We start from the raw sequence: 19,587 nt of genomic DNA, 5'->3' as shown, positions 1-19,587 counted from the left end.
CTATGGTTCACCTATGTGCACCAACAACTTATTCTAAGCAATGGTTCACCTATGTGTACCAACAACTTATGCTAAGCAAGACAAGCAACTTATGTGATAGCACGATATATATATAACTTCAAGCACGATGGCTATCACAAAGTAAAGTGCATAAGTAAAGAGCTCGGGTATAGGAATAACCGAAGTGACGCGGAGACAACGATGTAGCCCGAAGTTCACACTCTTGCGAGTGCTACTCTCCGTTGGAGCGGTGTGGAGGACAAGTCACTCCAAATGCACGAGGGCCACCGTATTCTCCTCGAGAATTCCCACCAAAAGGGATGTCCTCGATCCACTATGGGACCTTAGGAAGGTCACCGAACCCGCACAAAGCTTGGGGCTATCTCCACAACTTAATTGGAGGCTCCCAACAAATTGCCACAAAGGCCTTGCCCTTGAAGATTCTCCACAACTTAATTGGAGTCCCCAAGAACACCACAAAGATGCCACAAAGGCCTTGCCCTTGAAGATTCTCCACAACTTAATTGGAGTCCCCAAGAACACCACAAAGATGCCACAAAGGCCTTGCCCTTGAAGATTCTCCACAACTTAATTGGAGTCCCCAAGAACACCACTAAGATGCCACAAAGGCCTAGAATCCGTCTAGGGTTCCAAGAACCCAAGAGTAACAACCTTCTTGCTTTCACCACCACGAATCACCGTGGAGAACTCAAACCGATGCACCAAATGCAATGGCAAGAACACCACAAAGATGCTCAAGTCCTTCTCTCTCAAATTCCAACAAAGCTACAAAAGCTATTGGGGGAATAAGAGAGGAAGAACAAATAGGAGGAGGAACACCAAATTTCTCCAAGATCTAGATCTAGTGGATTCCCCTCACAAAGAGAGGGATTTGATTGGTGAAGATGTAGATCTAGATCTCCTCTATCTTTCTCTCAAATAGATGCAAGATTCATGGGAGGGAGAGGGAGATAGCAAGCTCAAAGAAGGTCAACAATGGAGGCAAAAACGAGCTCAAACGGTTGGGAAACTTTGGGGAAGAAGACCCCTTAAATAGGGCAAGAGAAATCTGCCCGTTATGCACAAAACTCATCACAACCGGAACTTCCGGTCATTTGGGGCGGAACTTCCGCCCCCCGGAAGTTCCGGCCAACTTCCGGGTGAAGTAGGGCGCCCCCGGAATGCTCCCGGTATGTTTTCTGCGTGCAGATTCGTCATTTCCGGAAGTTCACCGGAAGTAGGGCGGAAGTTCCGGCCCACCGGAACTTCCGGTCATTTGGGGCGGAACTTCCGGCCAACTTCCGGCCAAAAAACGGCTTCACGGAAACTTGAATAACTTTTGCATCCGGACTCCGATTTTGATGATCTTGGGCTCGTTTCAAAGCTAGTAACAAGCTCTACAAGATCATGCAGGGAACCATCATAGTCCAGTAAGTTAGGATAGAAACAAATGATGAAAGGTTTGACCTATCTAAAAAAGACATACCGGTAAAACCTCCAATCTTGAAAATGCAACAAGTTGAGTTAGGAAACTCGAATTTGGGTGAAACCAATTTTGTTGTAAAGAAGATGACAAGAGCTACCCCACAAAGAGTGAAAAGCTTAAGAACAAGTGGGGTAGGTTTTTCTATGTATTTTAGAGTGAAACCTCTCAATACGAGAAACCGAGAAAAACTCCAATATCGAAAACGCAACAAGTGATTCATGCGGAATCCGTTTTCGATGAACTAGAACTTGTCATGAGAATAAGCACAAGCTCTAAAACACCATATGGATAAGATACAAATAACAACCAAGAAAGATGATGCAAGGATGCAAAGGTTTGAGCTCTCCGAAGGATACGATCGAGTTACTCACTCGAGAGCCCTCTTGATAGTACGGCAACTAAACTATAAACCGGTCTCCAACTACACTATGAGACCGGTGAGAGAGAAACCCTATCAAGAGAAAACCTTATACTTGCGCATTCCACTTGAGCTCGATGATGACGATCTTGACCGCAACAAGATGGAACGCCTTTCTTGCTTGTGCTTGCTTGACGAAGTCTTGTAGATTGCTCCCCCATAAACCACCATGGGAGAGCTTCTTCTTCGGCGCAACTTCACATATCCATGATCACCATATGGATGGCAAGATTCAATCAAAGGATCTCTTCAAGATGGCTCATCTTGAACTTGCACTTCATTTCTTCATACTTCATCATGTTGATGTCTTGAAGTAACTTGAGGGCTCACTTCATCTTCATCTTCAAGACATACTTGACACTTGATATCCTTCATCAATTTCTTCTTATTGCAACCTTGAAGCCAACATATGGTTCAAGAATTGCCTATGGACAACTCCTACAAATATAACTCAATGCAAACATTAGTCCATAGGGATTGTCATTAATTACCAAAACCACACATGGGGGCTCCATGCACTTTCAATCTCCCCCATTTTGGTAATTGATGACAATCTCTTTGAGAGGGTTTATATAAGGAATTGATGTAACAAACAAGTTGAATATATAGAGCAAACTCCCCCATAATATATGCATGTGTGAATGATCTTGACTTTCATTGCATATATTGGCATTCAAAGCCTAGTGGAGTTTCCTCTAACTATTCAACTATGCAAAGCAACAAGATGCAATGCAATAAAGGCACATGCTTAAGCACAAAGCAAAGACATAACCAAATTCCCTTAAACCCTCCAAACTTCTCCCCCATTGGCACCAATTGCCGAAATGGGTGAAAAATTTAGAAGGCCAATATAGTGAGAGTTCCTCCATAGCGTGTGCATTTCTCATAATTTGAGTGGAATCAAATGCACATATCCAATTACGAATATTCGGAAGGAATCACACCATAGATAGGATCAAAGATTGCAAAAAGATAACAAAGTCAAGAAGCTTCAACAAATGAAGCAAGCAACCAAATGAACCACAAAGAAGATACCAAAAGAAAGATAGATATTATGATAAGATCAAGAAGAATGCTCTAAATAATATGAGGAAGCTCCCCAAGGTTTGTGCACAAAACAAGACAATTTGCATTGGAGTATAAAGTGCACAAACATGGAATCATCACTCCCATAATATCATACCAAGTGAATCAAACTCTAATGATCACCAAAAGATAGTGCTCTAAATTAAATGAGGAAGCTCCCCAAGGTACATGCATAAATTAAAATGTTGTATTTGAATACAATATGCATAACATGGAATCCTCACTCCCTCATTACCATTTAAAACACAAACATTTGGAATAGATCATAGATAGAGAAATAAGCTTAACACTTGCAACAAACAAATAGTTGAGCAACAAGTAAGAGGCACCATAATAAAAAGGCTCAACCAAGAGGATATGTGAAAGGCATGATAAAGCATATTATAAGACTATTACAAGGATGAGCAAAAAGCATCATCATAGTCTTCAATGAATTATATTGCTTAGCATGACCAATCAACACGCAATAAATAAATAAGATATCAAAAGGAGATGTATCATCTCTTATGTGTATAAGTTTCTCTAAGTGGGCAATATCACAAAGATATTTATCCACAAAGAAACATGCACACATAAAATAGATACACAAGAAAAATAGTATGATATCCAAGACGAAGTCATGCAATATACCAATAAGAATTTTTGCTTAATAGCATGGCCAAAGGCTCAATTTTATCTTATTGTACATTCATGAACTTCAACCACAAACAACTAAAATACATCACAAATATCAACAAGGGATAGAAGATAGTTGGGATGCATTTGAGAAAGGTAACAAGTATCACAAACGGGGATACCAAAAGAAGTAACTAAATTTGCACTTTCATCTATATTGCACATGTGAGAGCCTTGAGGAATTGATATGCAGCAAAATTGCTAGATAGGCATAGTTGGGATGGATGAATCATGAGCATGATTTAAAAAACTTCCCAACAAATGCACTCATCTCAAATTACTCACATTCACAATAAAGAGGTTTCATTAAGACTTTTGCAAGAAGCACAACATTTGCAAATCAAGAGATTCATGCCAAGATGCAACCATAAGGTTGGATACAAGAAAAGTATGCATGAGAAGATACTTGTTACCGAGATAGCATTGGTGTGGATGTAGTAGATATGTGTTCGTTGACCATCCTAGCTTGCCTCAAGTTACCATTGAGTCACCACTTCTTTCCAAGAGAGAGACAAGCATCCAATGCATATCCATTGTACCTAACACAAAGGTAAGTACAAAATGGTCCCCAAACTAATTGGGTCCGAAGTAGTTAGACACACTACAACATATAGGACGAACTCCACAATACTATGTGCATATAGATATGAAATTGAATTTCATGCACATCTTAATCAAATTAGGATTTGATGGAGTTTACCCTATATATTGGATCAAAGAAAGTAACACATGCCATAAGATATACATATATTAAATATGCATGCACAATACTTTCAAGAACCAAAGGAAGATACAATTTGGACAAAACACAAAATAAATCAAGAGACAATGGTTGCCCAAATTATATCAAAGAATCACATCAACACAAGATTTACTCTAAAGACTTATCTCATAATAAGAAGCTAATTAAGCCTAAACACAATGGAATGAGATAACCAACTCCCAAGAGAGCAAGGTTCAAACAAATAAACCAAACCCTCGACACTTTTTATGATGGCACAAAGTACCAAAAAGAAAATTTATGACTCCCAAAACCAAATTTTTTATAAAGATCAAGAGATGTTAAGCATTCTAACAAACATAGGAGAGCTCCCCCAAGATTAGTGCATTATCTAGGATTTTGCATATGAATACTAAATGCACACAACTAGGATCATCACGCTACCTAAATCTACTAAAATGCTAAGAAAGTTTGAATAGACAAATTAGATCCATAAGATGCAAGGAAGACACATGGGAGTCAAAGCACAACACATTCATGGCAATAAATAAGACAATTTAAACACAAGAGCCAATGTAAATATGATCAATAAATTTCTACCCAATAATAGATTGCCAATTGTCCTAGGACAAGAGGTATTAGGAAATATTTTCCGGTGGTAGTTTGTAAGTATATGTAAGATCATTTTTACACCAAATAAAGCATATGGTAAAAGATAAGAGTTAACCATCATGCAAAGAGAGTTTCTTGATAGCTTCAATTAGTCATACCAACATGCAAATCAATTAATAGTATTCATACCAACATGCAAAGCAATTAATAGTATTCATACCAACATGCAAAGCAATTAATAGCATTCATACCAACATGCAAAGCAATTAATAGTATGACTTGAAGCACATGGTTTTCCAAAAATGTATTGAGGGACACATTGTGAAAAACCATGCCAAGAAAAACTTTCACAAAAAAGATCCACAAAGATATTAGCAATGAAGCCATTTAAGCAAATTGGAACTTGTTTGAGAAAACATGTCACATATGAGAGACAATTTACAATATCAATTCTATGTGACACAACCTCAAATGTTCACATTTCCTAGGCTTGTAATATGCACAAAGCTTATTACTCCCCCATAATGTGATAAGGAATTTATTTTCACAAGAGGCAAATAAGATCCAACTAGAGATATTAATGGACATTAGAATTTGAATTTCTCATGAAGATGACATACCACATAGAGACTAGATAATCTTGCAATATCAATTCTAAGTGATATTCCTCATGTACACACATTGTTAGGATTGTGAAATTCCTAAAGGCATATCACTCCCCCAAAATGTTATAGTCCATTAATCTCTCATAAGAGCCATATAAGATACAACAAGATGCAAAGAGGCTTCAACACAAGCACAAATACATGGTGTGCAACCTAACATACATAGACTTGATTTCTCAAGAAAAATAAGTAGGATGCACAACATATACAAACACATGTTAGGAACAAAACTAACACATGCAAAGGGGCGAGTAACTTTCAATATAAATGAGTTGAGCACATGTTACCGCAAGGAGGAACATTGGGTGTATGATAGAAGTAAGATAACCAAAAGACTTGGCTTGAGATAATATAAATGATGAAGATCCCTTAATTCTTCATGATGTAGCCAAGTCTCCAATGCCCTCCAACAAGCACCTATTGATCAAGTTTTGGATTGTTGGTCCCCAACTAAGTTGGGTCCTAAGAGGTTAGTCACAATAGGCTTGGCAACCCAAATGGTTCTTTTCTTGACACCACTTTGAGCACCAACAAATTTGGCAAACACATTGCCATCCTCATCCTTACGAAGAGAATAAACATCATCAACGGTGATAGAGTTGGATGAGGTACCAATAGTGCAAAAGGAGGAGATGTGGCCCTTCTCGCGGCATATGTAGCAAGTTCTTTTCTTCTCCTTCTTCTCACTAGATTTCTCCACAATGGGAGCATTGGCTTGATTCTTCTTGGGAAGTGACATTTCTTCAACTTGAGGTTGAATATGAGTTTGAGCTTGAGGCCGCTTCCCTTTTTGCTTCTTCTTCAAAGGGCAAGATCTAACATGGTGCCCTTCAATTTTGCACTTGAAGCAAACAATCTTGGCCGGGTCTTTGACTTGTACTTGGCCCTTGTTGTTGTTGTTGTTGTTGTTGTTGGACTTTTTCTTGTTGTTGGATTTGAATCCAAGTCCACTCTTGTCATTGGGGGATTGTTGCACACTTAACATCGTGTCAAGTTTGCATTTCCCTTCATGACTCTTTACCAAGTCGGTCTTCAAAGAAGTGACTTGGGCCTTGAGCTCTTTGATTTCCTCTACATGGTTAGTAACAACACAAGCACTAGAGGAGGTAGAACCTTCATTGTTAGAGCAACAAGGCAAGGAGGATAATTCATCACAAGATTTAGCAATATTATGAGTGGATGAATTACTAGGACTAGCACATGGCAATATAGCATTTTGGGTAGTAGTGCTAGTATCCACATGAGGCTCACAAGGTGTTGCCTTTGATATGATAGCCTCATGAGCTAACTTTAGCCTATCATGAGAAGCTAGAAGATCCTCATGGGAGCTAGAAAGCTTTCCATGATTTTCTTCCAATTTCCCATAATTTCTAGTTAGCAACTCAAGTTGAGCCCTTAGCTCAACATTCTCCTTCAAGATAAATGCTTCACAAGAAGTAGAGTTAGTAGCACAAGCATCATCACAAGACATATTAAGAAGAGAGGGTAACATAGCATGCTCTTTTAAATAGGAAGCTTGAAGTTGCTCATGGGACTTGGTGAGGATAGAGTGTTCGCTCTCCAAGACCTTGTGGGCCTTGTCTAGATCATCTAGATCCTTAATAAGTTTATCATGACCAACACCAACTTTGGGATTTTCCTTTTTAAGCATTTTTACTTGAGCTTTAGCATGGTCTCTTTCCTTAGTGAGTTTAGAAACTATTTCATTTTGAGACACTTCAAGGGTTTCAAGTTGCTCTTCAAGAGAGGCTATGGTCTCTTGTTCTTCTTCAAGGTCATTCTTTAGGGATGCTACATCATTGGCATACTCTCGTTCAAGAGCACCCTTTTTATCAATGGTGTTCTCATGCATCCAAATAAGTTTTTGGCTCTCAATAGCGGTAGTCAAGATTTCAAAGAAGTGAGTGCTAGCAATTTTATCTTTGCAAATAACCTTGAATACGCTCTTACCCTTATCGCGTAGAGAGACAACCCAATCTTCTTCTTCATATTCATCCTCATCCTTATCACCACGAGACATATTAGGTTCCATGGTAGGAGGTACCGTGGAACCCTTGGCCATAAGACATATATGAGGACCGTGAGATAAAGATGAGGAGTTACTTGAGGTTCCTTTCAAGATCTTGTCTTGACCAATAGAATCTTTGGTTTCCTCTACATTGTTAGACACACAACAACTAGAGGAAATAGAATCATTTTTATCATGGCCACAAGACAATGCAAGCATATCATCATTAGATTTTTTCAAGCAACTTACACATGATATGCAAGGACTATCAACACAAGCATGTAAATCATTTCTAGTGCTAGATGTGTTTGAGTCCGTAGATGAAACATTGCAATGAGATAGAGATGACGAATCATCAATAGAAAGCTCAATATCAACATTGCAATTTTCATCACCACTCACCATATCATTACCTTGTGTCTTGACACACTTTGGTGAAGTGGATGAAGATGAGAACTCATCACGGCCGGAAGTGGAAGCAATACAATCATCCTTAATAATATTGGACACATCATATTTGTCTTGAAGCTTTGTCCATAATTCATGAGAGCTCCCAAAAGGCATGATTGACGAAGTAACTACATTGCTCACAACAATGGAAAATACATGAGAAGCAAGAGCATCGAGGCAAGAGTTTTTCTCCTCCTCAAGAGATAAATTTTGAGGATCCTTAGGAGAAGAAAAACCCATGTCAAGAAATCGCTCCATGTCCGGAGACATACGCCGCAAAATATTAAGCACATAAATTTTCCATAGATCATAATTTGTGCCATCAAATATAACCAAGTTATTGTGCGCTAATCCCCTAACCGACATCTTTACTCTCAAGGCGGTGAAGCCTAAGAATGAGAGACCTTGCTCCGATACCAATTGAAAGGACACGGATGTCGCCTAGAGGGGGGGGTGAATAGGCGATTTAAAACTTTTACGAGATGGGCTTAACAAATGCGGAATAAAACTAGCGTTTACTTTGTCAAGCCCAAAGCCTATAAACTATGGTTCACCTATGTGCACCAACAACTTATTCTAAGCAATGGTTCACCTATGTGTACCAACAACTTATGCTAAGCAAGACAAGCAACTTATGTGATAGCACGATATATATATAACTTCAAGCACGATGGCTATCACAAAGTAAAGTGCATAAGTAAAGAGCTCGGGTATAGGAATAACCGAAGTGACGCGGAGACAACGATGTAGCCCGAAGTTCACACTCTTGCGAGTGCTACTCTCCGTTGGAGCGGTGTGGAGGACAAGTCACTCCAAATGCACGAGGGCCACCGTATTCTCCTCGAGAATTCCCACCAAAAGGGATGTCCTCGATCCACTATGGGACCTTAGGAAGGTCACCGAACCCGCACAAAGCTTGGGGCTATCTCCACAACTTAATTGGAGGCTCCCAACAAATTGCCACAAAGGCCTTGCCCTTGAAGATTCTCCACAACTTAATTGGAGTCCCCAAGAACACCACAAAGATGCCACAAAGGCCTTGCCCTTGAAGATTCTCCACAACTTAATTGGAGTCCCCAAGAACACCACAAAGATGCCACAAAGGCCTTGCCCTTGAAGATTCTCCACAACTTAATTGGAGTCCCCAAGAACACCACTAAGATGCCACAAAGGCCTAGAATCCGTCTAGGGTTCCAAGAACCCAAGAGTAACAACCTTCTTGCTTTCACCACCACGAATCACCGTGGAGAACTCAAACCGATGCACCAAATGCAATGGCAAGAACACCACAAAGATGCTCAAGTCCTTCTCTCTCAAATTCCAACAAAGCTACAAAAGCTATTGGGGGAATAAGAGAGGAAGAACAAATAGGAGGAGGAACACCAAATTTCACCAAGATCTAGATCTAGTGGATTCCCCTCACAAAGAGAGGGATTTGATTGGTGAAGATGTAGATCTAGATCTCCTCTATCTTTCTCTCAAATAGATGCAAGATTCATGGGAGGGAGAGGGAGATAGCAAGCTCAAAGAAGGTCAACAATGGAGGCAAAAACGAGCTCAAACGGTTGGGAAACTTTGGGGAAGAAGACCCCCTTAAATAGGGCAAGAGAAATCTGCCCGTTATGCACAAAACTCATCACAACCGGAACTTCCGGTCATTTGGGGCGGAACTTCCGCCCCCCGGAAGTTCCGGCCAACTTCCGGGTGAAGTAGGGCGCCCCCGGAATGCTCCCGGTATGTTTTCTGCGTGCAGATTCGTCATTTCCGGAAGTTCACCGGAAGTAGGGCGGAAGTTCCGGCCCACCGGAACTTCCGGTCATTTGGGGCGGAACTTCCGGCCAACTTCCGGCCAAAAAACGGCTTCACGGAAACTTGAATAACTTTTGCATCCGGACTCCGATTTTGATGATCTTGGGCTCGTTTCAAAGCTAGTAACAAGCTCTACAAGATCATGCAGGGAACCATCATAGTCCAGTAAGTTAGGATAGAAACAAATGATGAAAGGTTTGACCTATCTAAAAAAGACATACCGGTAAAACCTCCAATCTTGAAAATGCAACAAGTTGAGTTAGGAAACTCGAATTTGGGTGAAACCAATTTTGTTGTAAAGAAGATGACAAGAGCTACCCCACAAAGAGTGAAAAGCTTAAGAACAAGTGGGGTAGGTTTTTCTATGTATTTTAGAGTGAAACCTCTCAATACGAGAAACCGAGAAAAACTCCAATATCGAAAACGCAACAAGTGATTCATGCGGAATCCGTTTTCGATGAACTAGAACTTGTCATGAGAATAAGCACAAGCTCTAAAACACCATATGGATAAGATACAAATAACAACCAAGAAAGATGATGCAAGGATGCAAAGGTTTGAGCTCTCCGAAGGATACGATCGAGTTACTCACTCGAGAGCCCTCTTGATAGTACGGCAACTAAACTATAAACCGGTCTCCAACTACACTATGAGACCGGTGAGAGAGAAACCCTATCAAGAGAAAACCTTATACTTGCGCATTCCACTTGAGCTCGATGATGACGATCTTGACCGCAACAAGATGGAACGCCTTTCTTGCTTGTGCTTGCTTGACGAAGTCTTGTAGATTGCTCCCCCATAAACCACCATGGGAGAGCTTCTTCTTCGGCGCAACTTCACATATCCATGATCACCATATGGATGGCAAGATTCAATCAAAGGATCTCTTCAAGATGGCTCATCTTGAACTTGCACTTCATTTCTTCATACTTCATCATGTTGATGTCTTGAAGTAACTTGAGGGCTCACTTCATCTTCATCTTCAAGACATACTTGACACTTGATATCCTTCATCAATTTCTTCTTATTGCAACCTTGAAGCCAACATATGGTTCAAGAATTGCCTATGGACAACTCCTACAAATATAACTCAATGCAAACATTAGTCCATAGGGATTGTCATTAATTACCAAAACCACACATGGGGGCTCCATGCACTTTCAAATATGCTGGTGGATTTGAAGAAGACAACGGCGGCGCTCACACTCACCGCCACCACCACACCGACTTTTCTGCAAGGTCGGGGACTGGAGCAGCAGAAGACCAAGCCTTCGTCACCGTCGCTCTTCTCGGCGACTCAGTTTGCGGGTGCTGGTGCTCGTCAGGAGGACTCCCTGTCGGCTGCTGCCACGCCCACCAAGTGTTCAACACCTGGCTCGCCTGTCAATGTCTGCTGGAACCATGTTGCGGTTGCGTTCCCAGCTACTAGCATGCCGGCTACGACTTCCATGGGTGTCGGGAACAACATGTTGCAAAGCATGGGTGAGGCTGGCATAGACACCTCTACAGGCTGTTCGGCCCATGTTCTATCCTGGCCGAGCGAAGATCCTGGTGCACGCACCCGGGATGTCGACACCGACAGAGTAGGCATCTCCGACGTGCTCACCAACATTGGAGGTGTGTCCCTGTTTCTAGAGCTATGTGTGGATGCTCTTGGTGAAATGCTTGAGAAAATGCCTCTCAAGGAGGTGGTGTGCAATGAGGGGGTTGTCGACAGCGTGCTCACTCATATAGGTAGCTCCTCTCTGTTCCTGGAGCTGGGTACAAGAACTCATCAAGATCTTCAAGGTCAGGTGGACTCCAATCATGGAGTGTGGGTTCCACGTGATCCTTTTGGCACAATGATAGTCAAACTGGAGAAGGTGCAATGTGTCAATATTAAGCAGTACATTCACAGCTTTGGACATACAAGGTTAGAGCTGACTGGCTACTCCGATGTAGTGTTGAACTATACAAGATTGTGGCCAACGGAGGAGATGGACAGGTTAAGTAGCCCTTGGGATCCTGGAGATTCACGGTTTCCATGCTTGGTGCTAAATAGCAAAAAAAATGCTGGATATACCACTGGTTACTTCATGCACAAGCTGCTAAGAGATTCAGCTGTTTGGGAGGACAACAAATCAGTACTTCTTGCCGTTGAACTTTTTGTGCAATGGGACCCTGGAATTATAAAGATTTCTATGCATGCAAAGTCTGACATTGGTAAGTTGGTAAGTACTCTAAGGCAGCTTCTGAATTCAATTACAGGAAATCGGCGTTCTCATAGTTATCCTAAGCTGGAGCTGGTAATATACAATTCTGGATACACATCGTGTTCAACCCCTGTTCTCTCCTGGCCGCGGGATGATTTGGGTGCAAACACTCAAGACGACACTGACATGTTTGTTGAGGTGATGACACATATTGGAGGTTTGTCCCTATTTCAAGAGCTTGGTGTGGATGCTTCTGATGCAATGGCTAAATTGCTTCTCGTGTATGTGGTGCGGGACGACGAGATTGCCGACCAAGTGCTCACTCATGTCGGTAGCTCCTCACTGTTCATAGAGATTGGCAGGCAAATACCCTGGGAGCATGTACTAGGTGGAGTTGCAGTGGTATTCCCTCTACTGCCACCAGCAGAAGGCATGCTGCAACAACTACTGTTAAGGGAGATGCAACAACATGAAAAAATTATTGCTATAATTCGCTTACCATGGGATCAAGGAAAACATGAGCTTCTATTACAAGATTTAGCCTGGCAACCAACCAATGCTGGAGAAGATACAACTCCAACCTTGCTATGTGAACGGGAGCCATTACAGTGGAGCCGCATGATGCAGCTGCGTAGCAGCAAGCACGTCGTCAAGTCTGCGGATGACAAGGTCCTTGGGTCTTTCGGCAGGGACGGCCTGAAGAAGCTTTATGACGACAATTTCCCCGAGTGGATGTCCTTCCAACAGTTTGAGCAGATGAATTGGATGAACAAGTATGTCACCAAACTTTGGCCTTTTGTTTCACAAGCTGCAACTCCAGTTATTCAGGAACGTATTTGGAGGCACAAGTCTGATTGGACCCCAAGAATATGGATCATAGCATGGGTCGCTGCCTGTTATTTTTCTTTCGCTGAGCAGCTTGAATGTCCAGAAAGGGATAGACCAGCGTATGCGTGCAATGAATACACACCTTCAGTCTGCCATTTTCAAAAGAAGGCTTATAGCCGATCGGACATGCAGCTTGCACACTGGTCATACTCAACCTGCAACCGTCTCAATTGGATCATTCTGCATAGCAAGCAGCTCAGGTGTTCCACTACGTTTTCTACAATCGTCATCGTCATCGTCTGGGAGCCTTGTCGTCATTGTTTATCGCCGGTATTTCAGGTATGTTGTCTCCAACCTCCAAGTCTATACAGCTCAGTATCTAGCAGAGGGTTAGAAAGAGCTTCTCATACCATAGTTCCAAGAATTCCGAAAGAACTGAACCGATTAGAAGAAAGACACGACAGAAACACGAAATTCTTCTCGTACCATAGCTCTAAGAATTTCTTCGCATACCATAAATCCAAGAATTTCCCAAAGACATGACAACGACATCGACAGTCATTCATGGAGCTGTCATGAGAGAAGCAAACACCAGTCATGCCATTTTCTTGGCAATGTAGCCGAGCTCCTATAACTGAAATAGACATACACATCAATAGCTGTAAGAAACTGATAGGGAATTAAAAACATCTGTCATTAATTTGCCAAGTACCCGAGCTCATCTGAGAATTGTGTTCCGAAGAAATCAGATATTTTCTTGAGAAACCTATGGACAGTGTCTTAATTTGTTAGGTATTTATACGACAAACTTCAAAATATTCCTAAATACACGACTACATCGACAGTCCCCAGAATTTCAGAGGATATTTGTCATGAGAGTTAGGAATTTTAGCACCACATCACCTCACTTGGCACCAAAATACAGCTCTCAACCAAAGGTGTCAACTGTAATGTCTATTGAGACATTGATGTTGCATCTTCCTGCTAAGTAGAATACCACCAGTTACACAGCTGTACTAAAATAAATAAAAAACGGGGTGCTAAAAAAATATTCAGGCTTAGGCACTTGGCAAAGGTTCACTTCATCGTGACAGAAGTTGAGAGTTTCAGCTATTAACACATTCTACAAATCCTGAAGCGTAACACATTCAGCAGATCAAGTGTCGCGTCAGTAATCAACGCTCTGTTGTCAACTATAAAGGCCACCCACGCTCAGCTCTCATGAGGCTGGCTGGGGGTCGGCGAGGGGCACGAGGAGGTGCTCCTCTTCAAGGGGTCGCCAAGAACCTGGCTTAGTCAGCTAGCGAGGAGCAAGCGGCCATGACCCACGTGGTTGCCGAACATGGCGGCGCAGAGTGGGAGATCCACGGCGGTGTGTGCGCCTGCAGCTCCAGGAATCAGTATCGATGGCGACGGGCCTAGCAGAGAGTACGGTCGCGCCGCCCGGCGGAACGAAATGGCGACGACTACTGATAGGAGCTGGCCGGCCAGGAGCACTCAATTGATTTGGGCGAGGTGAGTGGAGATGTACGCTCACATGGCGATCGTCGAGACAGAAAGGAGAGTGGACTGTGGGTGTAGAATAAGCGGAATGTATGCTCAAATTGTTTTTCTTACAGAAGATGTCTCGCGTGTATAAGCGGAATGTACTTCGTACATAGTTGGAGCCCAAGATGCTGAGACTGAAACTCTTCTTGGGTTGGAAAAGTGGAGTTGGGTTTAGCTTTGGGTGGTCCTTAAGATGTTCAACTTGAAACTCTTCGAATAACTTCTATTTGCATTTTCTTAAGTGTCTGGTAAAGTGTATGGTCTCTTGCATCTAAAATTATTGGCACATGTTTAAATAATTTTAAATACTATTCTGTAGGAGGATATATGAGATAATTTTTTAGGATAAATATTGAAATCCATTTATTTACCATTCAACACAAAATGATGAGGTGTTCAAATACACGGATCCAAAGATTGAATCTCCATGAATTTTTGTTCATCTTCGATCCTTTCATCGTACTAGCAGTTAGCACGAACCAGCATGTTTGAAAATTTTAGATTGATCGCCGGCGCAACAGCATAGTACTCCTCCTCGAAATAGGCTTTAGCCCCGCTATATTAATATAGCAACCGACCGATACATCAAGCACGCTGGGGCTGCAACAGCATAGTACTCACATCTACATAGATAATCATCTCCTTCTTTTTCAGGAACTCTGGCTGGTGTGGCAAAAGAAGACTATGTTTCGCAGGATAGGGGTGGCTGTGGTCTCTGTCCTCTGCTTGATCGCGGCCATGGCGGCTATGGCGTGCTTCTTCATGGCACGGGCGTTGTGGCGGGCAGGGTCGCGGGAGGCGGCGCACCAAGGTGACCTCATGAGGCATAAGGAAGCGCTCCAGCAGGCAGAGCGCAAGAGCATGAATAAGAGCAACGCATTCACGTCCGCCAGCCACGACATCCGATCCTCGCTCGCTGCCATCGCCGGACTCATCGATGTCTCCCGGACGGAGGCTCGGGCAAACCCCAACCTCACCTACTACCTCGATCAGATGGAGATTGGCACAAAGAAGCTCTTTGGTCAGTTCCATACATCCATATATATATCTCCCTACATACCATGCATACCACGTATACTTGCCACTTTTTTTTGGAAGATGTGATCCGTCCATGGTAATTTAGCTAATTAATGTGATCACATCACTACAGATTTGCACGTCATATAAAGTGAGTTTGCACAAATAATGAGTTCACAATTTTTTGCACAGTTCAGTTGTAACTTTTTCCGGTAGAAAAAATGTAGTCCACAGGTTCTATAGTGTGCAGTTCTGTTTTTTGATGAGTTAACATTCATTTAGTTCCCAAGAAAGAATATATATAATGTTTTGAGTAGTCCACATACGCATTCATGTTTGCCACACCATGTATTTAGTTTTTGCCTATTAGATAGCTAGGCTAATATTTATCAAATGTATGATTCATTTTAGTTGTGTATGTTTTCGGATGTAGGAGCACACTGAGGCTGATCCATCTTGGTTATGTGCGTACTCGGATGTGCAACAAGTTTCTTTGTTGAGCATATGTTAATTCATCATCCATATATGTAACATGTGTGTTGCAGATATACTTAACACGATACTAGACATAAGCAAGGTGGAGTCCGGGAAGATGCAATTGGAGGAGGTGCAGTTCAGCATGGCCGACGTCCTTGAAGAATCCATGGACATGGCAAACGTCGTTGGTATGTCTAGAGGCATAGAGGTGGTTTGGGACCCATGCGACTTCTCTGTTCTTCGATGTGATGCCGTCATTGGTGACTGCAAGCGGTTCAAACAGATCCTTGACAACCTTCTCGATAATGCCATCAAGTTCACGCAGGACGGCCACATCATGCTCCGTGCGTGGGCCAACCGCCCTATCGCAGGGACTTCCATGATCAGCACCCCATCTAGGTTCGCTCCCCACTGGCGTGCGAGCGTGTTCTATCGGTGGCTTCTTAGAACAAGGGAAGACGGTGCTGAGCAGAATGCTCGCCGTTCAGTCCAAAACGATCCCAACTACCTTGAGTTTTACTTCGAGGTGGTTGATACAGGTATTGGCATACCAAAAGAAAAAAGGCAATCGGTGTTTGAGAAATATGTCCAGGTGAAGGAAGGGCATGGTGGCACCGGCCTTGGGCTTGGGATAGTCCAATCTTTTGTAAGTGGCTTCTGTCATTAATATTTATTCATGTTAAACCACCAAAATTATAACAATGATTTTAGGGCCCTATTTTATTAAGAGTATTTTCATAGGAAGTTTGGAGGATTGTAATTCATAGAAAATTTCCTATGTTGATTGTTTGATACATAGGACGTAATAATATAATTTTTTTCTAAGGATTCATTTGCACTATATTGATGAGATAAAATGTATATCCACTCAACCCTTTTGGAAATAATCCTTTGATTTCTTTAGAATATCCTTTATTTTTTCGGTGATGCAATCAATAATTATAAATTCCATAGGATTCAAATGGGCATGAAATTGCAATATTGCATTTTAGAGTCCTGCAAATCGTTTGCTTTTTAATGTGATCCAATCAAACAGTTATATGACCGGATGCATAAATTATAGACTAGTAAAATTTATACTCTTTTTTCCTTTTGCAACTTCAGTAAAAAATGTACAAAAGCTATTTTTTCACTAGGTTTAAAAACTCAAGACAACACTTATGTTGCTTTTGTTAATGACATAACTGCATAATGTATTGTGTATTAGTGTAATTTATGGTTTGCAGATTATGTACAACTTTGCAGGCTGTGATGTTTTTTACTTTGTATTTCTTACAATGTTGTTATTTATTTGTTATTCTTGTTTTGATAAGGTTCGTCTGATGGGTGGCGAGATAAGCATCAAGGACAAAGAGCCAGGAGAAGCGGGAACATGCTTCGGGTTCAACGTCTTCCTCAGGATCAGCGACGCTGAAGAGCATATCGAGCACGGGAAGACGGCGCCGTCCCTATTCAAGGAGCCTGGCTGCTTCAAGGGTGGGCCGTGTGTCATCCTAGTCCACGGGGCCGAGACCCGGCGGATCCTCCAGACATGGATGGAGAATGTCGGGATGAAGGTCTGGTCTGTCCCGCGCGCCGAGCTCCTCGCCCCGACAGTGGAGAAGGCACGCGCCGCCATGGGCGCCTCGCCATCCAGGCCAGCATCGATCTCTTCGTCGCAGGGCGGCAGTGATGACTTGGACGGTGTAGCTGACCGGTGCTTCAGCCCCAAAGAGATGGTCACCAAGGTCATGCGGAACAGCAGCGGCAACCACGCAGGGCACCTCCGTCTGTTTGGCCTACTCGTTATCGTTGACGTCTCCGGTGGGAGGCTCAACGAGATCCTCGAGGAGGCGCCGAGCGTCGCGAGAATAAAGCACCAAGTTCCATGCAGGGTGGCGTGCATTACTAACCTCAAGACCTCCTCCGAGGATTTGATAAGGCTCAAGGAGGCGGCGATCTGCGACATGGACCTGCGCAAGCCGATCCACGGCTCCCGGCTACGCAAACTCCTCCAGGTCATGAGAGAGCTCCAAGCCTCTCCGTTTCCGCAACAGCATTCACATCAGGTCGGGATAACCATCAATGAGCCGCCGGCAGCGGATCAGGCCACTGCCGCGTCATCTGAAATCACATATGCAGCGGTAGTGCCGCAGGAGCCACCTAGGCTTGGAGAAGACAAGCCTCTGGAGGCCACAGCCGTGTCGTCTGAAACCACGTTTGTGGCGGCAGTGCCCCAGGAGCCGCTCAAGCTTGAAGATGACAAACCTTTGGAAGGGAAGCGTGTCCTACTGGTGGAAGACATGAGGGTATTGCAGTTTATCCAAAAGAAGATGTTGAGCACTCTGGGTGCAACTGTTGTGGTAGTAGCGGATGGATCTGAGGCTGTGGCAATGTTCATCAATGCTCTTGAGATCGCAAGTGGTGGTGCTGCTTCAGAGGGACGGTTGGCCTTACCCTACGACATGATATTCATGGATTGCCAGGTACATTTTCCATTTATCGATGCCAAGCAAGTCAATTCAATCTTTTTGTTTCTGGTGACGGTTTTGACACTACTCGATCTTCTTTGTTTCCAGATGCCGGTGATGGACGGCTACAAAGCGACAAAGCGCATCCGTGACGAAGAAAGCCGTTACGGGATCCACACCCCGATTATCGCGCTGACCGCGCACTCGGAGGAGGAGGACCTGCAGAAGACCATCCAAGCAGGGATGGATCTCCAGCTAACTAAGCCAATACAGAAGGAGAAAGTTGTGGAGGCTGTTCATCAGGTGTGGAAGGAAGATAACTCATGAATGATGATGTTCGTTTCTCTGGTGGCATCGAGGCGTGGCGTGTGTAGTGAATTAATTTTCGCCACGTGTTTTCTCTAACCTTGGGGTGTTGGGGTGTGTATTTTTCAGTATTTTGTCGTGTTTTAATCTTTGCCACGCGCTTTTGACGTGTTGTGTATCTTTGTCGAGCTTTTTCTAACACTTACTTGGCAAAGTTAATGTTTGCCGAGTTCCGCATAGTATTAGGGCATCTCCAGCGGCGCGACGCATTTTAGCGTCCGCGCGCGTCCGTTTGCGTCGGCTTTTTTGGTTAAAATCGACCGCGCGTTCGTTTGCGTCGGGGTGCCGAGCGGCACGACGCATTTTTTTAGGACGAATCATTTTTTTAAACATGGAACATAATTTACATACTTAAAACATAAAAAAACCTAAACGTCTACTGCTGCTCATCGTCGTTGTGCTGCTCCTCGTCGCTGTCGAGCACGATGAGCTCCGGTATGACCCACGGCCAGTAGCCATCCGGGGGAGCGTACGCCGGGCGAGCCGCCGGTGCTCGAGGTTGAGGAGGCTGCGGCTGTGGCGGCGGTGGAGGCGCCCAGGGCTGCGGCTGTGGCGGCGGTTGAGGCGCCCAGACATAAGGCTGTGGCGGCGGTGGAGGAGGCGCCACCGACTCCAGGAGCGCCTGTCGAAGTGCTTCATCCGCCGACAGGCCCGGCGGCATGACGGCGGTGGCGTAGCGGGAGCAGCGGCGGCTGCACAGGCGCGTCGTACTCGGAGACGAGGACGGCGACCTTCGCCATCTCGTCGTCTGTCATGTTCTCCGGGAAGTCGAAGTTTCG

At 43.5% G+C, this 19,587-nt stretch overlaps 1 protein-coding gene across 1 annotated transcript; it reads left to right on the top strand.

The window, feature by feature from the left end:
* Window positions 1-11,096: 11,096 nt before the first annotated feature.
* On the top strand, window positions 11,097-18,769 carry LOC124680540. The gene is made up of 6 exons (XM_047215590.1): window positions 11,097-13,289; window positions 15,153-15,519; window positions 16,061-16,638; window positions 17,306-18,118; window positions 18,164-18,457; window positions 18,551-18,769. The coding sequence occupies exons 1-6, from the start codon at window positions 11,097-11,099 to the stop codon at window positions 18,767-18,769; spliced, it is 4,464 nt and encodes a 1,487-aa protein (XP_047071546.1).
* The last annotated feature ends 818 nt before the right edge of the window (window positions 18,770-19,587 follow it).

Source organism: Lolium rigidum, unplaced genomic scaffold (genome assembly GCF_022539505.1).
Source record: "Lolium rigidum isolate FL_2022 unplaced genomic scaffold, APGP_CSIRO_Lrig_0.1 contig_19763_1, whole genome shotgun sequence".
NCBI lineage: Eukaryota > Viridiplantae > Streptophyta > Magnoliopsida > Poales > Poaceae > Lolium > Lolium rigidum.
Note: the sequence above shows the minus strand (reverse complement) of the source record. Positions and strands in the feature narration are given on the sequence as shown.